This window comes from Asterias amurensis, chromosome 21 (genome assembly GCF_032118995.1).
Source record: "Asterias amurensis chromosome 21, ASM3211899v1".
NCBI classification, from domain to species: Eukaryota; Metazoa; Echinodermata; class Asteroidea; order Forcipulatida; family Asteriidae; genus Asterias; species Asterias amurensis.
Genome location: NC_092668.1, coordinates 13,614,723 through 13,638,229, shown reverse-complemented (window position 1 = coordinate 13,638,229; position 23,507 = coordinate 13,614,723). Strand labels below are relative to the sequence as shown.

General features: G+C 40.0%; 1 protein-coding gene across 1 annotated transcript in view; it reads right to left on the bottom strand.

Moving 5' to 3' along the window:
• Positions 1 to 1,708: 1,708 nt before the first annotated feature.
• The window catches only part of LOC139952861 (uncharacterized), a 131,837-nt gene continuing 110,038 nt past the window's right edge, over positions 1,709 to 23,507 (bottom strand). The window contains 9 exon segments of the mRNA XM_071952126.1: positions 1,709 to 5,254; positions 5,830 to 6,049; positions 7,737 to 7,811; positions 9,556 to 9,615; positions 10,287 to 10,412; positions 11,210 to 11,443; positions 11,810 to 11,921; positions 14,508 to 14,555; positions 16,460 to 23,494. Coding sequence (XP_071808227.1) covers positions 5,032 to 5,254; positions 5,830 to 6,049; positions 7,737 to 7,811; positions 9,556 to 9,615; positions 10,287 to 10,412; positions 11,210 to 11,443; positions 11,810 to 11,921; positions 14,508 to 14,555; positions 16,460 to 23,494 — 8,133 coding nt within the window. The 3' untranslated portion in view covers positions 1,709 to 5,031.

Sequence of the window (23,507 nt, the reverse complement as noted above, 5' to 3'; positions counted from 1 at the left end):
TGAGTTGTATACGGTTGTGTAATTTCCCATTGACTTGTGTATGGTTGTGTAGTTTCCCATTGACTTGTGTACATTTGTGTAGTTTCCCATTGACTTGTGTATGGTTGTGTAGTTTCTGATTGACTTGTGTATGGTTGTGTAGTTTCCCATTGACTTGTGTATGGTTGTGTAGTTTCCCATTGACTTGTGTATGGTTGTGTAGTTTCCCATTGACTTGTGTATGGTTGTGTAGTTTCCCATTGACTTGTGTATGGTTGTGTAGTTTCCCATTCACTTGTGTATGGTTGTGTAGTTTCCCATTGACTTGTGTATGGTTGTGTAGTTTCCCATTGACTTGTGTATGGTTGTGTAGTTTCCCAATGACTTGTGTATGGTTGTGTAGTTTCCCATTGAGTTGTGTATGGTTGTGTAGTTTCCCATTGACTTGTGTATGGTTGTAAAGTGTCCTACTGACTTGTGTATGGTTGTGTAGCTTCCCATTGACTTGTGTATGGTTGTGTAGTTTCCCATTAACTTGTGTATGGTTGTGTAGTTTCCCATTGCATTGTGTATGGTTGTGTAGCTTCCTATTGACTTGTGTATGGTTGTGTAGTTTCCCATTGACTTGTGTATGGTTGTGTAGTTTCCTATTGATTTGTGTATGGTTGCGTAGTTTCCCATTGACTTGTGTATGGTTGTGTAGTTTCCCATTGACTTGTGTATGGTTGTGTAGTTTCCCATTGACTTGTGTATGGTTGTGTAGTTTCCTATTGACTTGTGTATGGTTGTGTAGTTTCCCATTGACTTGTGTATGGTTGTGTAGTTTCCCATTGACTTGTGTATGGTTGTGTAGTTTCCCATTGAGTTGTGTATGGTTGTGTAGTATCCCATTGACTTGTGTATGGTTGTAAAGTGTCCTACTGACTTGTGTATGGTTGTGTAGTTCCCATTGACTTGTGTATGGTTGTGTAGTTTACGTGGACTTGTGTATGGTTGTGTAGTTTCCCATTAACTTGTGTATGGTTGTGTAGTTTCCCATTGAGTTGCGTATGGTTGTGTAGTTAATTTTGAGTTGGAAACTTACCATAGCTTTATAATAACATACCTTGATAATTTGCTGACCGAGTGAAACTAAACTGATGCCAATCCATTATCTTGGTGATGTTTTTAGCAATCGTCTCTCTGTCTCTACTGAGATCATGAGTTGGGTAACAACATTATTTGACAATCAACATTTTGTAACGATTTGTAAACTGTGGAAGGGGGGGGGGGGGGTGATGTCACCTGAGGCGAAGCTGAGGGTGCCATTTCACCCCGAACTGAAGAATCATCAGTTTGGACCACGCCCTATCCCCTGAAATAATTATAATGGTGTGGGTTTAAAGGGACACGTTGACTTGGATCGGTTGAGTTGGTCCATTAAAAACGTTTAAATAAATTAAAACGGGTGGCAATGAGTCATACAGAGACGGTCAAACCTTATTTTCAGACTTTTGTGATAATATTTATGGGCAGTTTTGAATAAGTTATGAAAATAAATGTAAAAAAAACCACCTTTTTTTGATTGGTTTAATTTGAAGCCTAAATTTAAACTACCAGTTTGAAATGAGACGTCTGCAACAACACTACAACACCAATAACAGCACAGCAAAAAAACAGCACAGCAACAGCAACAACAACAACAACAACATCAACAACAATATAAAAAATAAAATTCACAAACAATCAATTCTTTTTTAACGGCAAAGCCATCACTTTTAATGTTTCAAACGTCAGCACTTTTTGAATACAGCAATAGTGTGATATGCTGATGACAGTGTACAATAATTAAAACAGCGAGGGAAAAAATTACAAACCAGACTAGCAGTAGAGCCAATTATTATTTAATTAATAAACGTTTTTACCTCACTGTAAGTTACAACCCCATATCAATGGTACAAGTGTCGTAAAAACCTCAAGAATTCTCTTAATCACTACGGTTTATTTGTGTAAGGAACAGATAACGGCACAATATTTGTATGCATAATATTTCGACTTACTGTAAAAAGAAGAGCAATTAACTTGAATGGTTACAACGTAGCGTCTTACTTACAATGCTTTTAAATTTGTCTCTTTTTTTATTTATTCAAAGATCCTAAGGATCCTGAAGTTAAAAAGAGGTTTAACATTCTTTCCATAATGAGTCCACCAACCACGCCCCAATGTCACTGGAAGCTGCTAAGCAGAAAACATAGCTTAAGTTTTCAGGGTGGCAAGCCTATCAAGCCACACCCAGCTAAAGCCACACATGTCATGTTGTCTGTTGCTTAGCAGATCTTTCATGCTTAACAGCTTCAGGGGACCTGAGCTCAAGTTCATAGAGTTGCTCAAGCAGAAAATATTGCTTCAAAAATTCCTGCTTACCAGCAAGAAACCTGTCACAAACTGTGCAGATAACATGGTATGTTGGCAGGTATCCCTTTTCCAGTTAGCAAATATTGATTGGTGCTAAGCAAATTTGTGTGCTTAAGCAGCTCTGTGAAATCGGGCCCTGTTATTTTACTATTATTACCACATAAGCTACCATAACACCGATAATTCCATATCATGCTGCCAGCATACTACTTTATACAATGCCTTAATAATCTTTACATTAATTTTGACAGTCCTTTTTATCTTCCGCATTATTTTGGAACCCAAGACTTTTCTAAATCATTTCTGAATTTCAGTATACCATTCAAGGCCCCCCCAACTAGCAATAACCATACTTTAAAATTTACCAATACCATTATATAATTCCACATACGAAACACATTTTTTTCCCTGGCTATCATCAGTAAATTGTCTGTTCCATTTTAGCGTCCCTTCTTAATATCGTTTACATACATTCTACACTATAATGCTATATAAATCTCGTAACTGCCTTAAAAGAACCATCTTTGCTCCAGGAAAAAAAGAAGTTTTTGATACGATCTCCCAAAAAAGTACTGCATCAACACATTTTTTATACCGACTTTAACTAGGATAAAGATGTTTACCAATTTTGATTATTCACTTTATAATAACAACAGTTTTGTAATAAGTATTTTAAACATGCTTTAGAAACATTAGGCCTATTACAGTATTATCAGAATCTTATAAAAGACTCTGAGGTGCATTTTCCCGGCTCTAACCAAAAACTGTTTCGGTCATTGGCTAGTGATTAACCAATTTAACCAAAACAGTTATAGGTTACGACTGCGAAAACACACCCCTGGTAGGGTAACGTTATCACAAATTGCAACCGTTCAGTCAAGAATATTTGTATGGTGCCAAAAAAAAAAGCATCTAAACTTTTCACTACACATGCAATAATTGTATCTGCTTTTTGGAATCCATTGAGCACGTACAGTGTTTGATCTACACAGTCAAACAGTTAGCAGTTTTATAACAGACAATGCACACGGTGAATATGATTATATATTGGTACCGCCTACATCAATATATGCATTTTATTTCAATTTTATTTTGTTTCCCCACCATCTATCTATTTTTCAGGGCCTTTGCCATTTGGCCTTACAAATTCACCTTACACCGCGGTCATTAAATTTCTGGAAAACCATTAACAACTTTAGAAATTTTTAACCCACAGAAACAAAAAAAACAAAGTCTAATTATTTGTAAACATCTTTAAAACTGTAACGCAAACTCTAATCAGAATTATCTGCTGGTTTTCAGACTCTTTTCGGCACATCATTCAAATAACAAATTCTGTTTTTATAAAATCTCAAAAAATTGCGTAAAAGGAATTCCATTCAACTGCAAAATAAAGTCTACAGTGTACGCCAAATCTACAGTCGGTTGTTTAGTCTATTATAGTATAAAGTAACTACTATCGACTAGATGTCCATCAAAACAGTTTAAGAAGGAAAAAAAACCCAGAAAAAACAAAAGCATAAAAAGAACTGGAAAATATTCACTCACAATGAGTATTATTGAGGAATAATGTTTTGTAAATGTATCAAAATTAATAAATTTCACAAAAGGAGGATTTTTGAACCAGTTGTTTTTATCTTATTATAGGTCTCCCAATTTTATCAATTCATGTCTGAGAAAATTAGAATTCAAAACCAAGTTTAAAAGAGCGAAAATCGCTTATCAGGCAGAAATGCTTGACGTAACATTCAACATTAGCTGACATTACAACGAGAAATTCTCCAGTTTTGTAACATTCAACAAGAAGTTTCACCATTGATGTGCCACATTGTTTAACATCAACTACATGTTATATATTTTAACATCATTACAAGATCATTAATGTTGGGTCGTGTCAGACACCAACCATGCATGTGTCGTAATTTCCAACAACTAGAGTATTTAATTCATAATTGTAGCTAATTTGACAGTGTTTCCTATTTACACTCATTGAGAATCAGTGATACTTCAGTGAACTTTGACCTCTCAGTACCACATGACCTATGACCTAACGCTCATATTAGCCATTAACCTTTTTTGCTACGATTGGAAACATCAACTTTTAACATGTGGCTATTTTTATGCAGCAACAATTACCTACACAAGCCAACAAATCTGTACAGCTGAATTACCTAAAATCTACGCCACTAAAATACACTTGCATCATCCGACGCAAATCTAAACAGGAGAAAAAACTGCCGCGAAATCCCAAGAAAGTGACGAAGAAGACAGTCTTCAAAACGTCACAGTAAACGTTTCTTAAATTCCATTACAGCAACAATTTTACATCTTTACTAAACTCAAGAGAAGAGGAGGGGGAAAAATAGCACCTCTACCCACAACTTGAAATAAAGTAGCTATCGAGGGAAGAAGATTACAAACAATTATTTTCCAAAAGTTCTCAAATTTCTGATAAGTCTCTGGCAAACTCGAGTAAGAGAAACATGAAAACAACAGACAGCTAAATTTTAAATTTCCAAAAGCTCCTTAAAATTCAATTTTTTCAGCTTTTTCTGTTACTTTTACCATCATCGTCTCAAATTTCGGAGAAGTCTCTGGCAAACTCGAGTTAGAGAAACATGAAAACAATAGACAGTTAAATTTAAAATTTCCGAGAGTTTAAATTTCCGATTCCTCAGCCTCCTCCGTTACTTCTACCGTCGTCGTTCCGCCACCTTCTGTCAGGAACTGGTCGACCATCTTCTGGAGGTCCTCTCTAAGTTCACTGCTCTCTATTTCTTGCCCGTCCTCCTCGACGTTCGTTGAGACGTCTTCCGTCACGTCGACCTCCTCACCGTCGCGGATTGTCGTCTTACGACTCGTTTTCTTGTGGACAGTGATTCTAAAAGAATAGGAACAAATAAATAAAACAATTAAATTTAGGAACCTTGTTAAAATTAGTCCAGGAGTGGATTTCACAAAGAGTTAAGACGAGTCTTATCTCGACTTAGGATGAGTTACTTTTCCTAACTTAGTACTAGCCATACGTTTCAAATATCTCCTAGGACTAGTCATAACTCTTTGTGAAATCGACCCCAGGACAACCGGCGGATAAAAATTGTCTAGAACAAGGTTTTTACCCGCCGTTAAGTCACCTTGTTTAAGTTTGGGTGTTGAAATAAAAAACCATGAGAGAAGTTTACAGTGCCTGGGGTTACACTTGCTTGCAAACTACATAGACTAGGATCGCTAACTACTGGAAAAGATGTATGGGGTCTCTTTACAAGTCAAACTAAAGAAAACAACACTACACATCTAATGACCTGCAGTCCTTCCAGATATGTCTAAAACCTCAAGTTTTTTAATACTAGATCTAATCAGTCAGTCAAACCACAGAGCGCTATCATTTCTTGTCAAATCCACTCATACAATGTTAAGTCTTCAAACGATGGATGTGTTTAGGGATTCTTTTCTTACCTGTGTACCCCATCCTCATCTGGCTCGCCCTGTGGCATGACAAAGTTGGGATCGTTGGGGTCATACTCTACAGTCTGCATGACCCTTCGAATAATCCTCTTCCTGGTGACCTTACGGATTGTCCCGTCCGGAAGGGTCTCCTCGAACTCTTCCACTATCTCTTGGACATCCTCGTTAGGGTCTGATGACACAGATTTTGAGACGGTGCTGTTCTGTTCGCCTGAAGTAAACGGGGAAAAAAATAATTTTGATGAGATGTTTTTTAAAATTTGATTCCTGGACACGGGCATCATGGTCCAGTGGTTAGACTGCAGGACTTGCAATCACAGGGTCGTGGATTCGAATCCCATCAAACTAATCCCTGATTTCACGGTGACGAGTATGAACAAGCATTGCCATCTGTTACTGAATCACAATTTCTGGATTTGTGGTCTAGTGGTTAGACTACAGGACTTGCAAACACAAGGTTGTGGGTTTGAATCCCACCAAGATAACCGCTGACACAATTCCTAGAATAAGTATTTTTGTCTAGTTACTGAATCACAATTTCTTGATTTGTTCAGTTCATAATCATTGACACTAAACCAATGTTTGTATGAGAAATATTGGCTGTTTTCAGCTTGGCGGTTGCCGAGTTCCCTTGACAGGAAGTTAATCTAAACAAAGACTTTTTTCTTTTAAATCAATGTCATGCAAAATGTGTTATATTTTTTTAAATCATTTTCTCGTGACCCAGATGGTCAATCGATCTCTACTTCAACAGGTTTACCAGTCTATGTATATGGAGGTTACATTACACTGCCAGCAACTGTTTTGTTAGAAAAAACAATTCTGTATTGTTTCTTTAAATTTATGCTAGAGCATTTAGTGATTTCAATGGAACCATGATGTGGCTAGAATGAATGGGTTTAGTAAGATGATGTTACGTTATCAAAGGAATGGAAGCACAAGCTTAAGAAATGGTTAGCCGTGGTGAATAAAAATATCATTGTATCAGCGCAAAAGGACCAGGGCCCAACTACATAAAGCTGTTAAGCAGAAAATACTGCTTGACAAATTTCTTTGCAAGAATATCTTCAAAGATTTTTGCACTCACACCATGATAATGATTGTTACAAACGAGAAAGAAAAAAGTTATAAAATCTGAAGACGATCCGAGATCAAATCTGAGAGTGAATGTTAGTTAATGTTAGTCAACATATGCAATTGAATATCTGGAAGAAATTGTAAAGGTTCGTGGTTACATATAACAAGCAGGCATGGTCGTTGGCCCTTGGAAAAAGTAGGAAAATTATGTCAAGTACAAACGCAGAGTTAGTAAGCTTTGAGTGACATTATGTATTAGAAATCTCTCTCACACGTTAGTTGAATTGTATAGATCTACATCTATAGAAGATTAAGGCAATCAAATGTAAAAAAAAAAAAAGGTAAACTTTGCCATTAAAGGCAATGGACATTATTGGTAATTCCTCAAAATAATTATTGGCATAACAACTCACTTGGTAACGAGCAATGGACAGCTGTTGATAGTATAAAACATTGTTAGAAATGGCTCACTCTGAAGTAACATAGTTTTTGAAAAAGAGGTAATGTCTCACTCGAATAATTAAAGGCTTCAACTGAAGCTTTTTATGATGCATCTGAAAGCACACAAAGTTGTGCAACAAGGGTGTTTTTTATTCATTATTTTCTTCAACTTCGATGACCAATTGAGCCAAAATTTTCACAGATGTAAAATTTGATGCATATGTTGGAATACATAAAGTGAGAATAATGGTCTTTGACAATTACCAAAGGTGTCCAGTGTCTTTAAACGATAAGTGAGATGGTTAGTACAATGGAAAGGATAAAAGGCAAGAAATGATGCATGACGTCGTGAAGCAAGGCGGTACGGATAACCAGCTCACCATTTTCATCCACAGGCTCTTGGCCCTCTGGTGGGAACTCCACCGTTGGTAGGGTATGGATCTTAGGTAGATCCGCTGACCACAGAGAGGAAAGAAAAAGTCTCAGTTTAGTACAAGATTTAAAACAGACTTCCTAGTAAACCAAGTGACTATCTAATATAGAGAGGGTAAAGCCCGGTTCATACTTCCTGCGAATGCGAAGCGAATTTGACGTAAATTTGACGTCACAACCCTCCTTTCGCTGCGAATTTGTGGCGTCAACATTCGTATCGCATTTGCATTCGCAGGAAGTATGAACCAGGCTTTACTTAGGTAGGTTTCTTAAAGGGGTTGTTTGAGGGGGTTGCTTGAAAGGGTTACGAGTGGGTTACTTGGGTGGGTTACATGGGGGTAAAACCAAGTAATCCACTCAAGAGTGGGTTACTTAGGTGGGTTACTTGAGCAGGTAGATCCCCTGACCAAAGACCCCCAAAAAAGAAAAAGTCTACAGAGTTCCAAGTCTAACCAAAAGTGACGGGTTAAGGTAAATCAAACATGGTTATTAGAATGGGTTAAGCCCGGTTCATACTTCGAATGCGAATGCGATACGAATGTTGACGTCACAAATTCGCAACGAAAAATTCGCAGCAGTTCAACTCTGCTCAGCTCACTTGCGAATATTGCTGCGAAAGGAGGGTTGTGACGTCAAATTCACGTCAAATTCGCTTTGCAGGAAGTATGAACCGGGCTTTACTTCATGTAGAGTGTGTTAGTTGATGTTGACTTTGAATGCATTGCACGAAAAAAATCAACAGATGCTCTTTGCCTCCTATTCCTGGGCTGCAAAAGGGTTACCCTGTCACAGTCCGTAAGGATGTAGGCATGGATATCATCCACTAGGAGCCTAGCTGGTAGAGCAGAATGCACAACCTTCCCAATTATGGTTAAGTGCCTTGCTCAAGGGCACAAGGATGACCAGGATTCGAACCCACACTTTGCCGAGCACAACACCAGAGCTTCGGGCCAGTGAATTAGACCACTCAGCAACGACATGCCACTAAAATTTGACCCCTTGGAAAAAGTGTACCCAAAAGGGCTGAAATTCAAGTACACGTAAGATGAGGTGGCACAACATTTTTTGTTTGATCAAAAAGAGCAAAACAAATTCTGAGTTATGGCCAGGTGAAATAGTGTTTATAAGCATTATATGCAAAAATTGCAAAGCAAACTAAATTCTTCGCAAACTAAATTCTTTGCAAGTCAATAAAAAAAATGCCAGGCTTTTTGAACTCAAACACTTTCTATATATTAAATGTGACAAAATTAACATGCTAGCTTGAACAACTACTTGAATACCTTTGGCAGGATACCATCTACTTTTGAATGTTTTTACAAGCACTCGGTTGTCATGATAACAGACAAATCAAAATACCCTTCTTTAAAAAATATTTGGTCCCAAAAGTCTGGTAAGTGGGTGTTCAAATCTCCCATTGTTGTCATGGTAACTAGTTGTCAGAAAACATTGGTACTCATTGAAAAAAAAAAAATATATATATTGGAAGAAATTCCCTGAATGTTTATGTAACTTGTTGGATGCAGTGCAGTTAGTCCACCTAGAAACTCTGTGACCATTCATGCCATAATTCTGTACCAGAATTTCATCACAACTGGCCGGTTAACGAGAACAAAAATGAGAACGATAAAAACGCACGCCCTCCATTGGTTGAATAAGCGTGGGCCTAATCTGCACGGAGCAATTCAACCAATTGAGGCCATGCATTTTTATCATTCTCGTTCTCGTTATCAGGGCCTGTGTGACCGGGCCTTAAAACTTGTTTACCTTGGAAAAATGGACTTTCATCCAAGTCAGTAATATCTGGGGTTTTAGGTATCCTTGGGCCTGTTATCACAGAAGCAGAGCGAAAGATTAAGCTAATTTTATACATTCATCTCGGAGCAGTCTTAACACATTTGTGGCATGTCGTGGTCGAGTGTATAAGAGCACCATCTCAGGCTCTGGAGTTTCTGTTGAGCAGAGTGTGGGTTTGAGTCCCACACGCACAGCAATGGCTGTGGCGCGGCGCCCAGGGCCCAATTTCATAAAGCTTGTAAGCGCAAGAACTTGCTTAGCACAGAGAAGTATTGCTTAACAGAAATAGGTTACCAGCCAACGTTGCCTTAAGTTTACTCTTTTGTACACAATCTCTAAGCAATATATTTTTTGCTAAATGGCTTTATGAAATCGGCCCGTGCTTTTGCTGTGGTGCCCTCTGCCATGTTCCAATACAAATTTACTATGCTCTCATAGAAGTGCCCATTACCCGATGACAATTGATGTGCCCCTTAACGAACAAAACTCAAGGCCTAAATCGGACGTTGAAAATTACCACACAGCGAAAAAGACTAAAAACGGTGTGTCAAATTAGAAAATGCGGAAGAGAATTAACCGCGCCTTGCTTTGTGTGGACCACTGCTTACCATGGAAGTCATGGTTTAGCAAAGCCTTACTGGATTAAGAAGATGGATTAGTAAGGATTAAGTTATGGTTAGTAATCCATCAATCTCTATCACCTGTCTCTTCAGGACTGCTGGGTGGACTTTCTGACTGATGGTCAGAGAGAGATGCCTCGTCGTACTGATTAAAGTCCGGTGCTAGCTCCACGACGGGAACCGACTGCGACTGGGCTGGGGTGTAGTCTATACAAAATTATACAGTCATGCAAAGATGGGTTACTTTAAGGGTAAATCAATATGAAACACTGGTCCTGTGGTAAGATTTGGGCCCTGGCTCCGCCTTTAACCTGTATTTTGGAGCAGCGCATATTGCACAAACATCATCAAACGAGGCCTGGAGCCGGAGCCAAGACCGAGGTTTAAGAAAGGCCCTTGGTAAAGCCACACCATTTTGCATAACCTCCGGTCATAGGTCATACAGAGACAAATGAACACATCTCCACAACAACTGATGGGTTTTACCAGGAATAATTATCTGGGGTTTTCCAGCCACATACACGGCCATGTGACACGAGACAACTTACAGGCAACCATTTCAAGGCGCTCTCCAAGAAGAAAAGCAATTTACATTTCAATGTTCACATATTTTTCTTGGGGATCGTAAGCAATGTTTGAAGAATCAATCCATGCTACCAAAGTGGTCCTTCAGTATGCAGTTGCCTCATTTAACAAGGCCCTAAAGCTGAAATGTACATCCTTGTGTACTCTCCATTGGGTTCTTGGCTAGTGTAGTGATTAAGTTCGCTTCACTGATAGTCCTTGGCTTCAAGACCATTTTTAATAAATAAAGTTTAGAACCATTTGAGGAGTTTATCTTTACCTGACGATGACACGCCAGCAGATGTCTAACCACTTGACCACAAGCTATTGCGGTGGCTAAAGGCAGTTTAAATCCTACATTTTAGCAGCGGGTACAGTACCTCGACGGTTTGACAATTTCGCATTGGGGAAAAAAGAATATAATTTGAGTTTATCTTTACCTGATGACGACGACGTCGCACCAACAGGAATACTAGTAGACAGGTCCCACAGATCTTGCAGTTCCTCTTCATCAGTGGGAGTCAGGATCTTAGGCCTATCCTCTTGTTGGCGTGGTGTGGGCGGGGCTGACTCCTCCAGGTTGAGGCTCTGCCCCTGGATGAACAACTCGTCTTCTTGTTCTCCGTTGACCGGCTCATCGGGCATTGGGGCGTCTTTCGGCTCCTCATCCAATGCTGAAGAAAAAAAAAAGTACAGGTGAAATCTTTTCTCAAACTTCATGAAGAACCGATTTTTAGTTGGGTTTGTGTGGCCGAGCGGTTTAGGGAGGTGTACTCAAGTTTACAGAATTTGGGCGGTAGACTTAAGTTCTGTTTATTTACAGAACGTGCACTCAGTCAGTGGCGACATTTGTGTCCTTGAGCAAGGCAAGTTATCATAACTGCTTCTCTCCATACAGGAGTACAAATGGGTACAGTAGAGAACTAGGAGTAAGCTGTGATGGACTGGCATCCTGTCATTTCTGTGATGGGTGCAGTGAGATCGATCTCGACTGGGTACGAGGTTGGGCTGCTGATGAGTGCAAGGAATGTTCTACCCACCTGGCAAGTCATTAAGTGCTGTTGCTAAGGCATCAATGTCTTCTTGAGAAGCTCTGGGTCTTTCAGGTTCACTTGGCCTCAGCTCACTCTCAAAACTCTCATCGATTGGTGGCTGTAGATAATGAATAATGCATAAAACTGGTTGCATGCATTGTGATTGGTGCAGTGGCTGTGGTGGGAGTGGGGTTTAGGTCTATGCAAAGTGGCAGATATGAATATTCATAATATGAGTGTCATAAACGTGATTTTTCCAGCAAGGCGATTGGGCAATGCACTTCATTAATATTCATGACCAAAGATTGGATATAAATATTCATTCTCTTGATTCGATCAGAATATAATAAAAATAGCAAGTTTTTCAAAAGCTTTTTTTAGGGTCTTTATAAATGAGGCACAATCTTTTGCACAATTTATGAAGGGAGTTCGGTATCACAACAAAAGGCAGAATTTGTTTAACATTATAGGCAAATCATGGGGGGCGGAATATTTTTTCATTCTGCGAGCAAATTAATATGGGCTTTCTGAAATGAAACAACACGACAAAAGAACACACTGATAAACGTCACAAACAAATCAGCACATTCAGGACAGGGAAACATACACAAAAAACAGCGACTCATTCTTCCTTCTCAATACTCAAAACTCGGAATATTCTCACTTTTCACACTGCTTTTCACAACACTCTCTCACTGAATCGTTTCACTTAAATCTTAAATGCCTTTCACACTTCTTTGCACATGAGACTCAACAAGTGTTAGTTGTATGTGACCACACGACAACAAAACTTAACTCCTCCAAAATAGAATGAGATGAATTGAGTTTCAAACGCATGATTATTTTTGTTCTGCAGTCTACAATTTATAAAGTGAGGGTTTATACAATTCTACATGTATGACAATTGCATGTTATTTAAAAAAAACTCAAGAAAGGAGTACAGACCAAAGTAGCTAAAAAACAAAAATATGCGTAATTTAAAAAAAAAGATGTTTCAAAGTCTGAGAATGCCCTTTTCATGAAAATAAGTTTTGATTTTGTGTCTTGTGCAAGTTTTGATTAGCTGACAGGAACTTCGAAAGATATCTTGGGGGGGGGGGTACTAAGTGAAATTTACAAAGACTTTTTGACTGTTTGGAGCTTCTTTTTTTCAAACTGGACAAACATGGATAGGCCAAATAAAATTGTTTTCTTTTTAAATCTGCAAAATAAATGCATTTTTAAGGAATGTTATGCGAAGTATAAAAGGCTTAAGATTGGTTAATACTTTGGTGTACAAAAAAAAGAGAAGGGATGGTTTTTTTCCGGCAGGGGGCAATGTTGAGAAATATATCAAACCAGAATTATTAATGAAATGATATGAGAAAATGGGAAAGTATAACTTGGATAACATCAATCTGGGAGAAAAAAACTAAATACACTTCCTTCATGCTAATTGAATTCCTGCATTCCTTGCCCTTTCCGTTTTCAAAACTTTTGACAAAATTACTTTCCAAACTTTCCCAAGCATGAGACTCAAATGGCTTTCCTATTTTAATAAGTGCAGGAATATAGCAGGATCGTTGAAACAGAAAATGGGATGGAAGGGAAAAAAACAAACGTAGGTGACTTCAAAGGTCTAAAATTGTGCTGTCAAATCTTGGCAAAAACAAGAATGTGGGTTTAACACTGAAGTTAAGCTTTGTCTACATGCATGCTTCATAAATCTTATTCAAGTGAAAAAAGGGAACAATTTTTTTCAATAATATTAATTACAAAACAAAGAGACCGCCAAAATAGGGCTAGATACCTCAGTTGGTAGAGCGCGAGCCATTACTCTGGAGGTCGTTGGTTCAAATCTGTTCTAATACATTTTTCTTTGTTCAACCTCAAATCAAAAATTTATCAAACTAAATCGATTTTTGCTTCCAGAAGGGTGAAGAATTTCGTAAAAGCCAGCAGCAAGAGCTGGTCAATCGTTCAATTTCATCGAGTGTAATCAGGTAGTAGGAATTCAACTTAAGAATGGTCAAAGTGTAGACTTGAAAGCCTATCAATAAAAAAGAATTGATGAATCAAATCTAAATGCGAAAAAAGTATTTCAATGATTAGATGTCCTGCTTAAAAAGTTGTGCTCAAAATAAAAAATACATACTGTAAAAATAACACATCCCAAAATACAAATGCAAAATAACTACAATCAATTTGTAACATTCTCACTAAAAAAAATCACACTAAAATCAGACTTAATCTGACTTAATAAGCAACTCAAAGAAAATCAATAACATAATCAATATTAAAAATTACTCAATACAGCAAAAAATTAAGTACAAAATTACAATTTAAAAAAAAAGCAAAAACGATTAAGTAAGAATATTCAAACTAACTCAAACCAGGTTTACAAATAAAATCTGGGTTGATAAAAAGTCAAATCTTAAACCATTCCTCAGTGCTCATCTGACAAAAAGTTAAAAAAACTTATCAGCATGCAAAAAGTTAAAATTAGCATAAAGGCCTTCCTCGTGCATATTTAATTATGCAAATTTGGATGCATCCATTATGCTTGGAGGGGAAGGCAAGCAGACGATACACATGCAACATAGACTTTGTGGTGGATTTCTGTTGGGGATGCTGTGCTGTAGCTGTGGCTTAAAAAGATTTGTCTATTTTTTTATTTTTTTGCCGACTTCCTGTTGGGGGTGGCATCAGTTATTGCGATCAGTACCTCTGATTGGTCAAATGTTGGTTGCTGTGGCTCTGATTGGTCCAGATCCTGAGAACATGAAAAGAAGAGGGGAAAGATAGGTCTCTTAAGGAAATTTGAAAAGGAGAGGTTAAAAAAAACCATGCAACTGAAATATTGTTCTTAACCATCCCCTCCTACTAAAACAAACCAAGAATATGTAAACTAAAAAAGGGTTCCCGAAAAATCAATGGTAAATAAAAGTTTAGAAATTAAACAATAACTATTCGATCTGTAGGAATAGTACCCTATTAATTACTATATTACTTAACAACAAAGAGATTGAGCCAGACTATTTTACGTATGGAGCAAAAAGGGTTCATAACTTTAGAGTGATGAAAGAGAGACTTGCTTTATCTTTAAAAGAAAACTACGACCAGGAATTCCATGTGTCTATCATGCCGTTGGGCATAATGTGTAGTGTGCAATCCTTTCAACTTAAAATACACGCCAAGTAAGCACATTTTATGCGAATACGAATACAGGAAATAATGTCAATGTTTGGCGTATACTTTCATTTTTTACCGTTGCACACAACGAATTACGCAAAACAGATACATGGGTTTCCAGCCTAAGAAGTAGCAAAGTATGAAATGTAGGTACTATTATGAAGAATAATAATCTATAAAACATTTGATGAAACAGTATAAAAAATTTAAAGCCTACAAAGCTATTTACATGAAGATTTAAATCTAAGGAAATACATTTGTAAGTATCATTCCCTTTGAAATTAATGCATGCAGAACAAACTTGAACAGTGAAAACAATTTTAAAACGGGGGAAAGGAGTTAAACTTTGATTAAACAGTAATTATTTTAGAGTTAGTATATATATAACTTTATATTATAATTGTGTTAGTCACAGTACTCATGGCATTAAGGGCATGCAAACTAGATTGCAATCAACAAATAACAAACAACAACATAGATACACTTGCTTTTAATACATCAATAGTAAAAAAGAAAATCTAAAATAAAAACATGCAAAGGCAACAAAAAAGTAGAAAATAAATGAAACATTACTGCTGACAGAATAAAACTTTATTGATATGCCACTTTGTGTGTGCACATTGAACACTGATTTAAGCAAATGAAATGTGATAGATAAGGCTGATGAAACAAGATAAAAGTAAAGTGATGATATACGGACCTTGGAAAAAAAAGGTACAAGGGCTTACCTACAAGTACATATGATGTACAATAGTAGGAAGAATACATGTACCATGCCTGACAGAGACTGCATTTAGTGCACATCAATACAATGTGAAACGACGACGTTGAGTCAGTGTATAGAGACGAATGCAAAATTAAAAACAGGCAGTATCTCGAAATTAACCACCAGATTTTCCAAGGCTCAATCTCTAGTTACTGCTTGTTTAATTCTGCAATTCTCCCTTGAGAGGGTCCGTTCTGCATTTGAGCAAACTATCACATTGTGCACTCTTGGACCACACAAATGGTTCTTTCAAACTATCAGTTAATACGACCTTTTTGTAACCTCAGTTAATACTACCTTTTTGCGACCTCATACAATTGACCTTTTGATGACCTCAGTTAATATGACCTTTTTGCGACCTTATCACAAGAAGGCCATAACTCTTTAGCACTGACACAATGGCTTGTATAATACGGGCTGCAAGCAGATTTTCATCATGCATTTAAATGATTTTGAAAACAAAAACATGAATAATGTGATTTTGGGGGAAAGTGCCATACTGTTCAATCACAGCAGCGAGCTTACAACGTTTCACATGAGCGGAGAGTTTGGAGTGCAATACAAAAAACGAAACTGCTGCTGAGAGAGCATGGTGCGATGCTGTTTTAAAAAAAAATACAGGCGTGATGAAGGTAGGCAATACATACGTAGCATTCCATGTATGGCAGTGAAAGGGTTTAATGATCACACTCATATTGCACCAAATCAAGGAGTTGTACCTCTGGTGTAGACTCCACAGCTTCAGCAGTGCTGGACACCACCACTCTCTCTCTGTGGACCTCAGCAAAGACTGTGCGTGTGGTGAACTCTGACGACTCTGTGAAGCTGCTCTCTACATTGTCTTCCTGTTCCTCCACGATGTATTGCTCCTCTTGCTGAGCCAAATCTCTCTCCTCCTCTGAGAGTGGCTCATCTTCCTCTTGGACATCAGCAAGAGGAGTGAACTCATCATTTTGCATCTCCTGCTCCTGTATTGATTCTTCTTGGAACTCTTGAGTTCCTTCCTCTTCTACTTCTCCTTCATCTACTACCTCCTCAGGTTCCGATCTCTCTTGAGATTCAGCGTCTTCAACAATTTCGTCTTCCTTTTGAGAGTCTTCTTGCTTTTGATCTTCTGCCTCAGCAGTGTCTCCCTCTTCGTCTCTTGGAGCTTCTTCTTCATACATCCCTTCATCATCCTCGACAGTTTCTGGTTCAGAATCATATTCAATGTCTGCATCTTCTGCAGGCTCTTGGTGTCTGATTTCGTCCGACCCAGAAAATTCAATTGTGCTCATGGCAAAAGTGCTTGTGATGACAGTAGAGCCTACAACTCCAGCTGCTATTGGTTTGGTTGGGCTGTCTACTTCATCAGCTACCTCTCCTTGCTCTTCACCAGGAGGAGGGGCAAGCTTGTGTGGAGGTGGCTGATGAGCTTCAGGAGGTTGGATCTCAACCTCTGATCCTGACACTGGCTCAGGTTGCCCAGGATGAGAAATGGAATCTGCTCCTTCGTCATCAGGTTCACCCCGGACGACAGTGGTGGACTGTTGAGTTACAACAGTAGTTTGAGTGTAGGAGTACTCAGTGGTTGTTGATTCCGACAAATTATCTTGACGGATCTCCTCTTCAAGGCGAGCTTGTACCGCACTACTCTCCAAAACTTCTGTTCCTTGAGCTAAAGATTTCTCTTCATCCTCAGGGGTAGGAAGTGGTGTCAACGGCTCTAGGTCTTCCTTGGGCTCAAATAACTCAGCCTCAGGTTCTTCGGCAGATTGAGCCATGTCCTCCTCTTGGAGTTCTTCTTCAGCTTCCTCTTCGGGCTGAGAGTCCAGCTCAACTTCTTCAACCTCCTCCTCCTCAGCTACCTGGTCCTCAACATGCTCTTGCTCGGCTACCTGGTCCTCAACATCCTCTTGCTCAGCTACCTGGTCCATAACTGCTGCAGCAACTAGGTTTGGGTCATAGTAATGTTGCTCAGTTGGTCCATCTACCATTGTAGCCTCTTCTTCCTCAACTTTTGGTTGTACCTGTTCCTCTGTAACGGTCTCTTCCTCTTCCTCTTCCAGATTCTCTTCATCTGGAATTGAAATTGGCTCAACCAGAGGCTCAGGAAGCGACTCAGGTGTGTCCGGCAGTTCTTGAATTTCTGGAGTCTGCAGGGTATCAGAGTATTCATAGTGCTGCTGAAGATCTAAGTCTTGTGGAGCTGACAAGGTCATATCTTCTGCTATACCGCTAGCTTCAGTGAGACCCTCATCTGATTCGATCGGAGAGTCGGGAATGGCAAAGATTTCTGGAGTTTTTGGGAGGTCATCCTCCTCAACTTTGTCTTCATCCAACTCCAGATCTTCTGGAGGGGCAACATATTCTGCAGTCTCGGTTTCTTGGATTATTTCTTGCTCTACTGGAAGGTCAGCAGAAGAGGTATCAACAAGATACTTCTGCTCGATATGGATCACCTCCAAGCTCGATCGACGATCCTCTGTCTCAATATTAGGGCTAAGCCTCCCATCCTCTTTGTCACCGTCATCAGCTCTTGAAATCATTTCAGGTGTGGAAGGAGGCTCAACAACCATGGTGTGTTCGATCTGTAGATGGCTATAACTCTGAATGGAGTACGATTCTGTGATATCAAGAATCTCAGGAGTCTTGGAAGTTTCCTCTTGTCTATCCTCAGGAACATTATCTTCTACATCGGCATCTTCTGCTGTGGCTCCATCTGCTGAATACTCCTCATCCTGGTCATCTTCAATTTCCTCTAGGGTATCATCCTCTTCAAGATCTTGCTCTTCTTTTACACAGTCCTCTGTTTCCTCTAACTGTGGAAATGGTGATCGTGGAATGTCTTCAAGAATCTCTTCATCCTCCCCTGCTTCCAAAACGTCTTCATCTTCTCTTGGCTCTGCTTGGTCAACATCATATCTAAACATAGGCTCCCCCTCAATGTGGTGGGGCTCTTCTTGCAATGGTCGACTTTCATCTACCTCCTGATTTTCTTCCTGTGCAGTTACCTCGGTGGATGTAGTAGTAACAACCTTTCTATGAATGGACACACTCTCCTCTACTACCCTGATTTCTCTTGCAATTCCTAACTCAGCTTCAGCTGCATCTTCAGGTGTCACCTCATACTCTAATTGGTCTTGCACCTGCTCTTCTTGAAAATCCTCTGGAATGTCTTGTTTTGGTTCATCTTCATATGTCAGCTCCTCTTCCACTCTTTGGTCGTCGATGGGTTCCATTTCTCTTTGTGCATCCTCAAGATCGTCTTCTACAGTTTGCGAAATTTCTTCTTGTTCCCCATCTTGTTCTTGAATATCTTCCATGTCCACTATCTCAAATGGTTCTTCCAACAAAGCTTCATCTGACTCAGGAGCCTGTTCTGACTCCAATTCAGCTGCCCTCTGAACAGTTGACTGAATAATGGTCTGCTGTACTATAGTGCGAGTGACTGATTGGATGGTTGACTCTGTTAACATCTTGTCTTTGTACTCTGTAGGTTCTTCAGATTGATCTGGAACTTCTGCTTCTTCTGTTTCTATGTCTACAATCTCAAAAGCTTCCTCAACTTCTTCCTCCATATCCTGGTCACTTGAAACCGGGACTTCTTCCACAACAGGTTCAACAATTTCAGCCTCTTCTGGACTATCTTCTTCAGGCTCTCTTTCTTCAACCTGTTCAACAAGTTTTTCAAGCTCTTCTTGTTCTGGAACCTCCTCTTCATATTCCTTTTCTGTTTCAGCTGACTCAACAGGTTCAACTTGTTCCTCCATAAAAGCTTCTGTTTCATCTGGCTCTTCAATTACTGGTTCTTCAATCACTTCTTCAGGTTGTTCTGTATCTTCAAGAAGATTTTGTTCGTCTTCTGGTGCAGCCTCAAAACCTGCCGGTGCCTCTTGGTGAACCACAGAATGAATGATGGTCTGCTTCACAACAGTGTGGGTTTCAGTGTGGACAATTTCTCTTCTGCCTTCCTCCGTTTCTTCTTCAACGTCTTCAGTGTCTTCTTCCACTGGCTCCTCCTGAAGGTCTTCTGTGATTTGTTCTTGTTCTTGTTCAATCTCCTCAACCGGCTCAGCAATCGTTTCAGGAGCTTCCAACTCTTCTGGCATAGCTTGTTGGACTGAAACAGAGGACTGAACAATGGTATGCTGTACCACTTTGTGCGACTCTGTGTGAACAATTTGTCTTGTGTCTGCTATTTCTTCCTCTTCTTCCTGTTTCACCTGAACAGGCTCCTCTTCCTCTTCCTGATAGGGCTCAGGTTCCACTTCCACAACTACTTCTCTTGGCTGTTCTTCCTCCTGATTAGGAACTTCCTCTTCAGGCTCTTCTTGTTCAACAGTCTCAACAATCTCATGCTCAATTTCAACTAATTCCTGTTCAGGTTCTTCTTCGTCCTCCTGAACAATTTCTGGTTCAACTATACGCTCTTCTTGTTCTTCCTCAACAGGCTCTGGTTCAACTTCAGCAACTTCCTCCTCAGCCTCTTCTTGTTCAACAGTCTCAACAGGTTCATCTTCAATTTCTTCACAGGGCTCAGCAACCTTGACAGGAGCTACGAACACAACAGGCATACTTTGTTGGGCAGAAACAGAAGACTGAACAATGGTATGCTGCACTACCGTATGGATGACTGTTGTTCTGTCTGCTATTTCTTCACCCTCTTCTGGTTCTTCCTGAACATGCTCAGGTTTATGTTCAACTTCAACCTCTTCATGCTCAGGTGCAATGTCATCAAGTTGTTCAGGTGATTCTTGCTCCCGAATAGGCTCAGGCTGAACTACCTCTTCAGGCTCTTCCTGTTCTTCTTGAATTAGCTTAGGCTCAACTTCAGCAATTTCCTCTTCAACCTCTACTTGAATTTCCTCAGGTTCAAGCTGCTGTGGTGTTTGCTCCTGCATTTGTACTTCGTCTGACACATCCCGGATTTGTTCACGAACAATGGTAGTCTGAACAACAGTCTGCTGAATACTCACATGGGATTCAGTATGAACTTCCGGTTTAACTTCTTCTTCAGGAATAAATTGTGCAACATCCTCCACCTCTGGAAGAACCTCCTCTTCAGGCTCTTCTTGTTCTTCTTGAATTGGCCCAGGCTCAACTTCAGCAATTTCCTTTTCAGGCTCTTCTTCCTCCTGCATCGGCTCAGGCTCATATTCAGTAACTTCCTGTTCAGGCTCCTCTTGGTCTTCCTGAAGTGGCTCTGGCTCAACTTCAGCAACTTCCCTTTCGGGTTCTTCTTCATCCTCCTGAACAGGCTCCGTTTCTATTTGAGCAACTTCTTCTTCAGGCTTGCCTTTCTCCTCAACCTCCACTTGAAATTCCTCAGGTTCAAGCTGCTGTGGTATTTGCTCCTGCATTTGTAAATGGTCTGACACATCCTGGATTTGTTCACGAACAATGGTAGTCTGAACAACAGTCTGCTGAATACTCACATGGGTTTCAGTATGAACTTCCGGTTTAACTTCTTCTTCAGGAATAAATTGTGCAACATCCTCTGACTCTAAAAGAACCTCCTCTTCAGGCTCTTCTTGTTCTTCTTGAATTGGCCCAGGCTCAACTTCAGCAATTTCCTTTTCAGGCTCTTCTTCCTCCTGCATCGGCTCAGGCTCATATTCAGTAACTTCCTGTTCAGGCTCCTCTTGGTCTTCCTGAAGTGGCTCTGGCTCAACTTCAGCAACTTCCCTTTCAGGTTCTTCTTCATCCTCCTGAACAGGCTCCGTTTCTGTTTGAGCAACTTCTTCTTCAGGCTTGCCTTCCTCCTCAACCTCCACTTGAAATTCCTCAGGTTCAAGCTGCTGTGGTATTTGCTCCTGCATTTGTAAATGGTCTGACACATCCTGGATTTGTTCACGAACAATGGTAGTCTGAACAACAGTCTGCTGAATACTCACATGGGTTTCAGTATGAACTTCCGGTTTAACTTCTTCTTCAGGAATAAATTGTGCAACATCCTCCACCTCTGAAAGAACCTCCTCTTCAGGCTCTTCTTGTTCTTCTTGAATTGGCCCAGGCTCAACTTCAGCAATTTCCTTTTCAGGCTCTTCTTCCTCCTGCATCGGCTCAGGCTCATATTCAGTAACTTCCTGTTCAGGCTCCTCTTGGTCTTCCTGAAGTGGCTCTGGCTCAACTTCAGCAACTTCCCTTTCAGGTTCTTCTTCATCCTCCTGAACAGGCTCCGTTTCTATTTGAGCAACTTCTTCTTCAGGCTTGCCTTCCTCCTCAACCTCCACTTGAATTTCCTCAGGTTCAAGCTGCTGTGGTATTTGCTCCTGCATTTGTACTTCGTCTGACACATCCCGGATTTGTTCACGAACAATGGTAGTCTGAACAACAGTCTGCTGAATACTCACATGGGTTTCAGTATGAACTTCCGGTTTAACTTCTTCTTCAGGAATAAATTGTGCAACATCCTCCACCTCTGGAAGAACCTCCTCTTGTTCTTCTTCTACCGTTTCCTCTACCATAGGAATGGGTTCTTCTTCAACCTCTTGTGGTTCTTCCTGAACATGCTTTGGTTCTTCTCGAATTGGCTCGGGCTCAACCTCAGCAGTTTCCTCTCCAGGCTCTTCTTCCTCCTGCATCAGCTCGCACTCAAAGTCAGCACTTTTCTCCTTAGACTCTTCTTGTTCTTCCAGAACAGGCTCTGCTTCTACTTGAGCAACTTCCTCTTCAGGCTCTTGTTTCTCCTCAACAGGCTCTGGCTCAACTTCCGTTTCAGGTTCTTCTTCTTCCTCCTGAACAGGCTCCGGTTCTATTTGAACATTTTCCTCAACCTCCTCTTGAATTTCCTCATGCATTTGTACTTCTTCTGATACATCTCGAATCTGTTCCTGAACAATGGTAGTCTGAACAACAGTCTGCTGGATACTCACACGAGTTTCAGTATGAACTTCCTGTTTAAATTCTTCTTCAGGAATTAATTGTGCAACATCCTCCACCTCTGGAGGAACCTCCTCTGGTTCTGCCACAGGTTCTTCTTGAACATGCTCTGGTTCTTCTCGAATTGGCTCAGGCTCAACTTCAACAGTTTCCTCTTCAGGCTCTTCTTGTTCTTCCTGAAAAGGCTCTGCTTCTACTTGAGCAACTTCCTCTTCAGGCTCTTGTTTCTCCTCAACAGGCTCTGGCTCACTTTCAGATTCAAGTTCTTCTTCTTCCTCCTGAACAGGCTCCGGTTCTATTTGAACAGTTTCCTCAACCTCTTGAATTTCCTCCTGCATTTGTACTTCTTCTGAAACATCCCGGATCTGTTCCTGAACAATGGTAGTCTGGACAACAGTCTGCTGGATACTCACATGGGTTTCAGTATGAACTTCCTGTTTAATTTCTTCTTCAGGAATAAATTGTGCAACATCCTCCACCTCTGGAGGGACCTCCTCTGGTTCTTCCACAGGTTCTTCTTGAACATGCTCTGGTTCTTCTCGAATTGGCTCAGGCTCAACTTCAGCAGTTTCCTCTTCAGGCTCTTCTTGTTCTTCTGCTTCTACTTGAGCAACTTCCTCTTCACGCTCTTGTTTCTCCTCAACAGGCTCTGGCTCAACTTCCGTTTCAGGTTCTTCTTCTTCCTCCTGAACAGGCTCCGGTTCTATTTGAACATTTTCCTCGACCTCCTCTTGAATTTTCTCCTGCATTTGTACTTCTTCTGATACATCCCGGATCTGTTCCTGAACAATGGTTGTCTGAACAACAGTCTGCTGAATACTCACATGGGTTTCAGTATGAACTTCCTGTTTAACTTCTTCTTCAGGAATAAATTGTGCAACATCCTCCACCTCTGGAGGAACC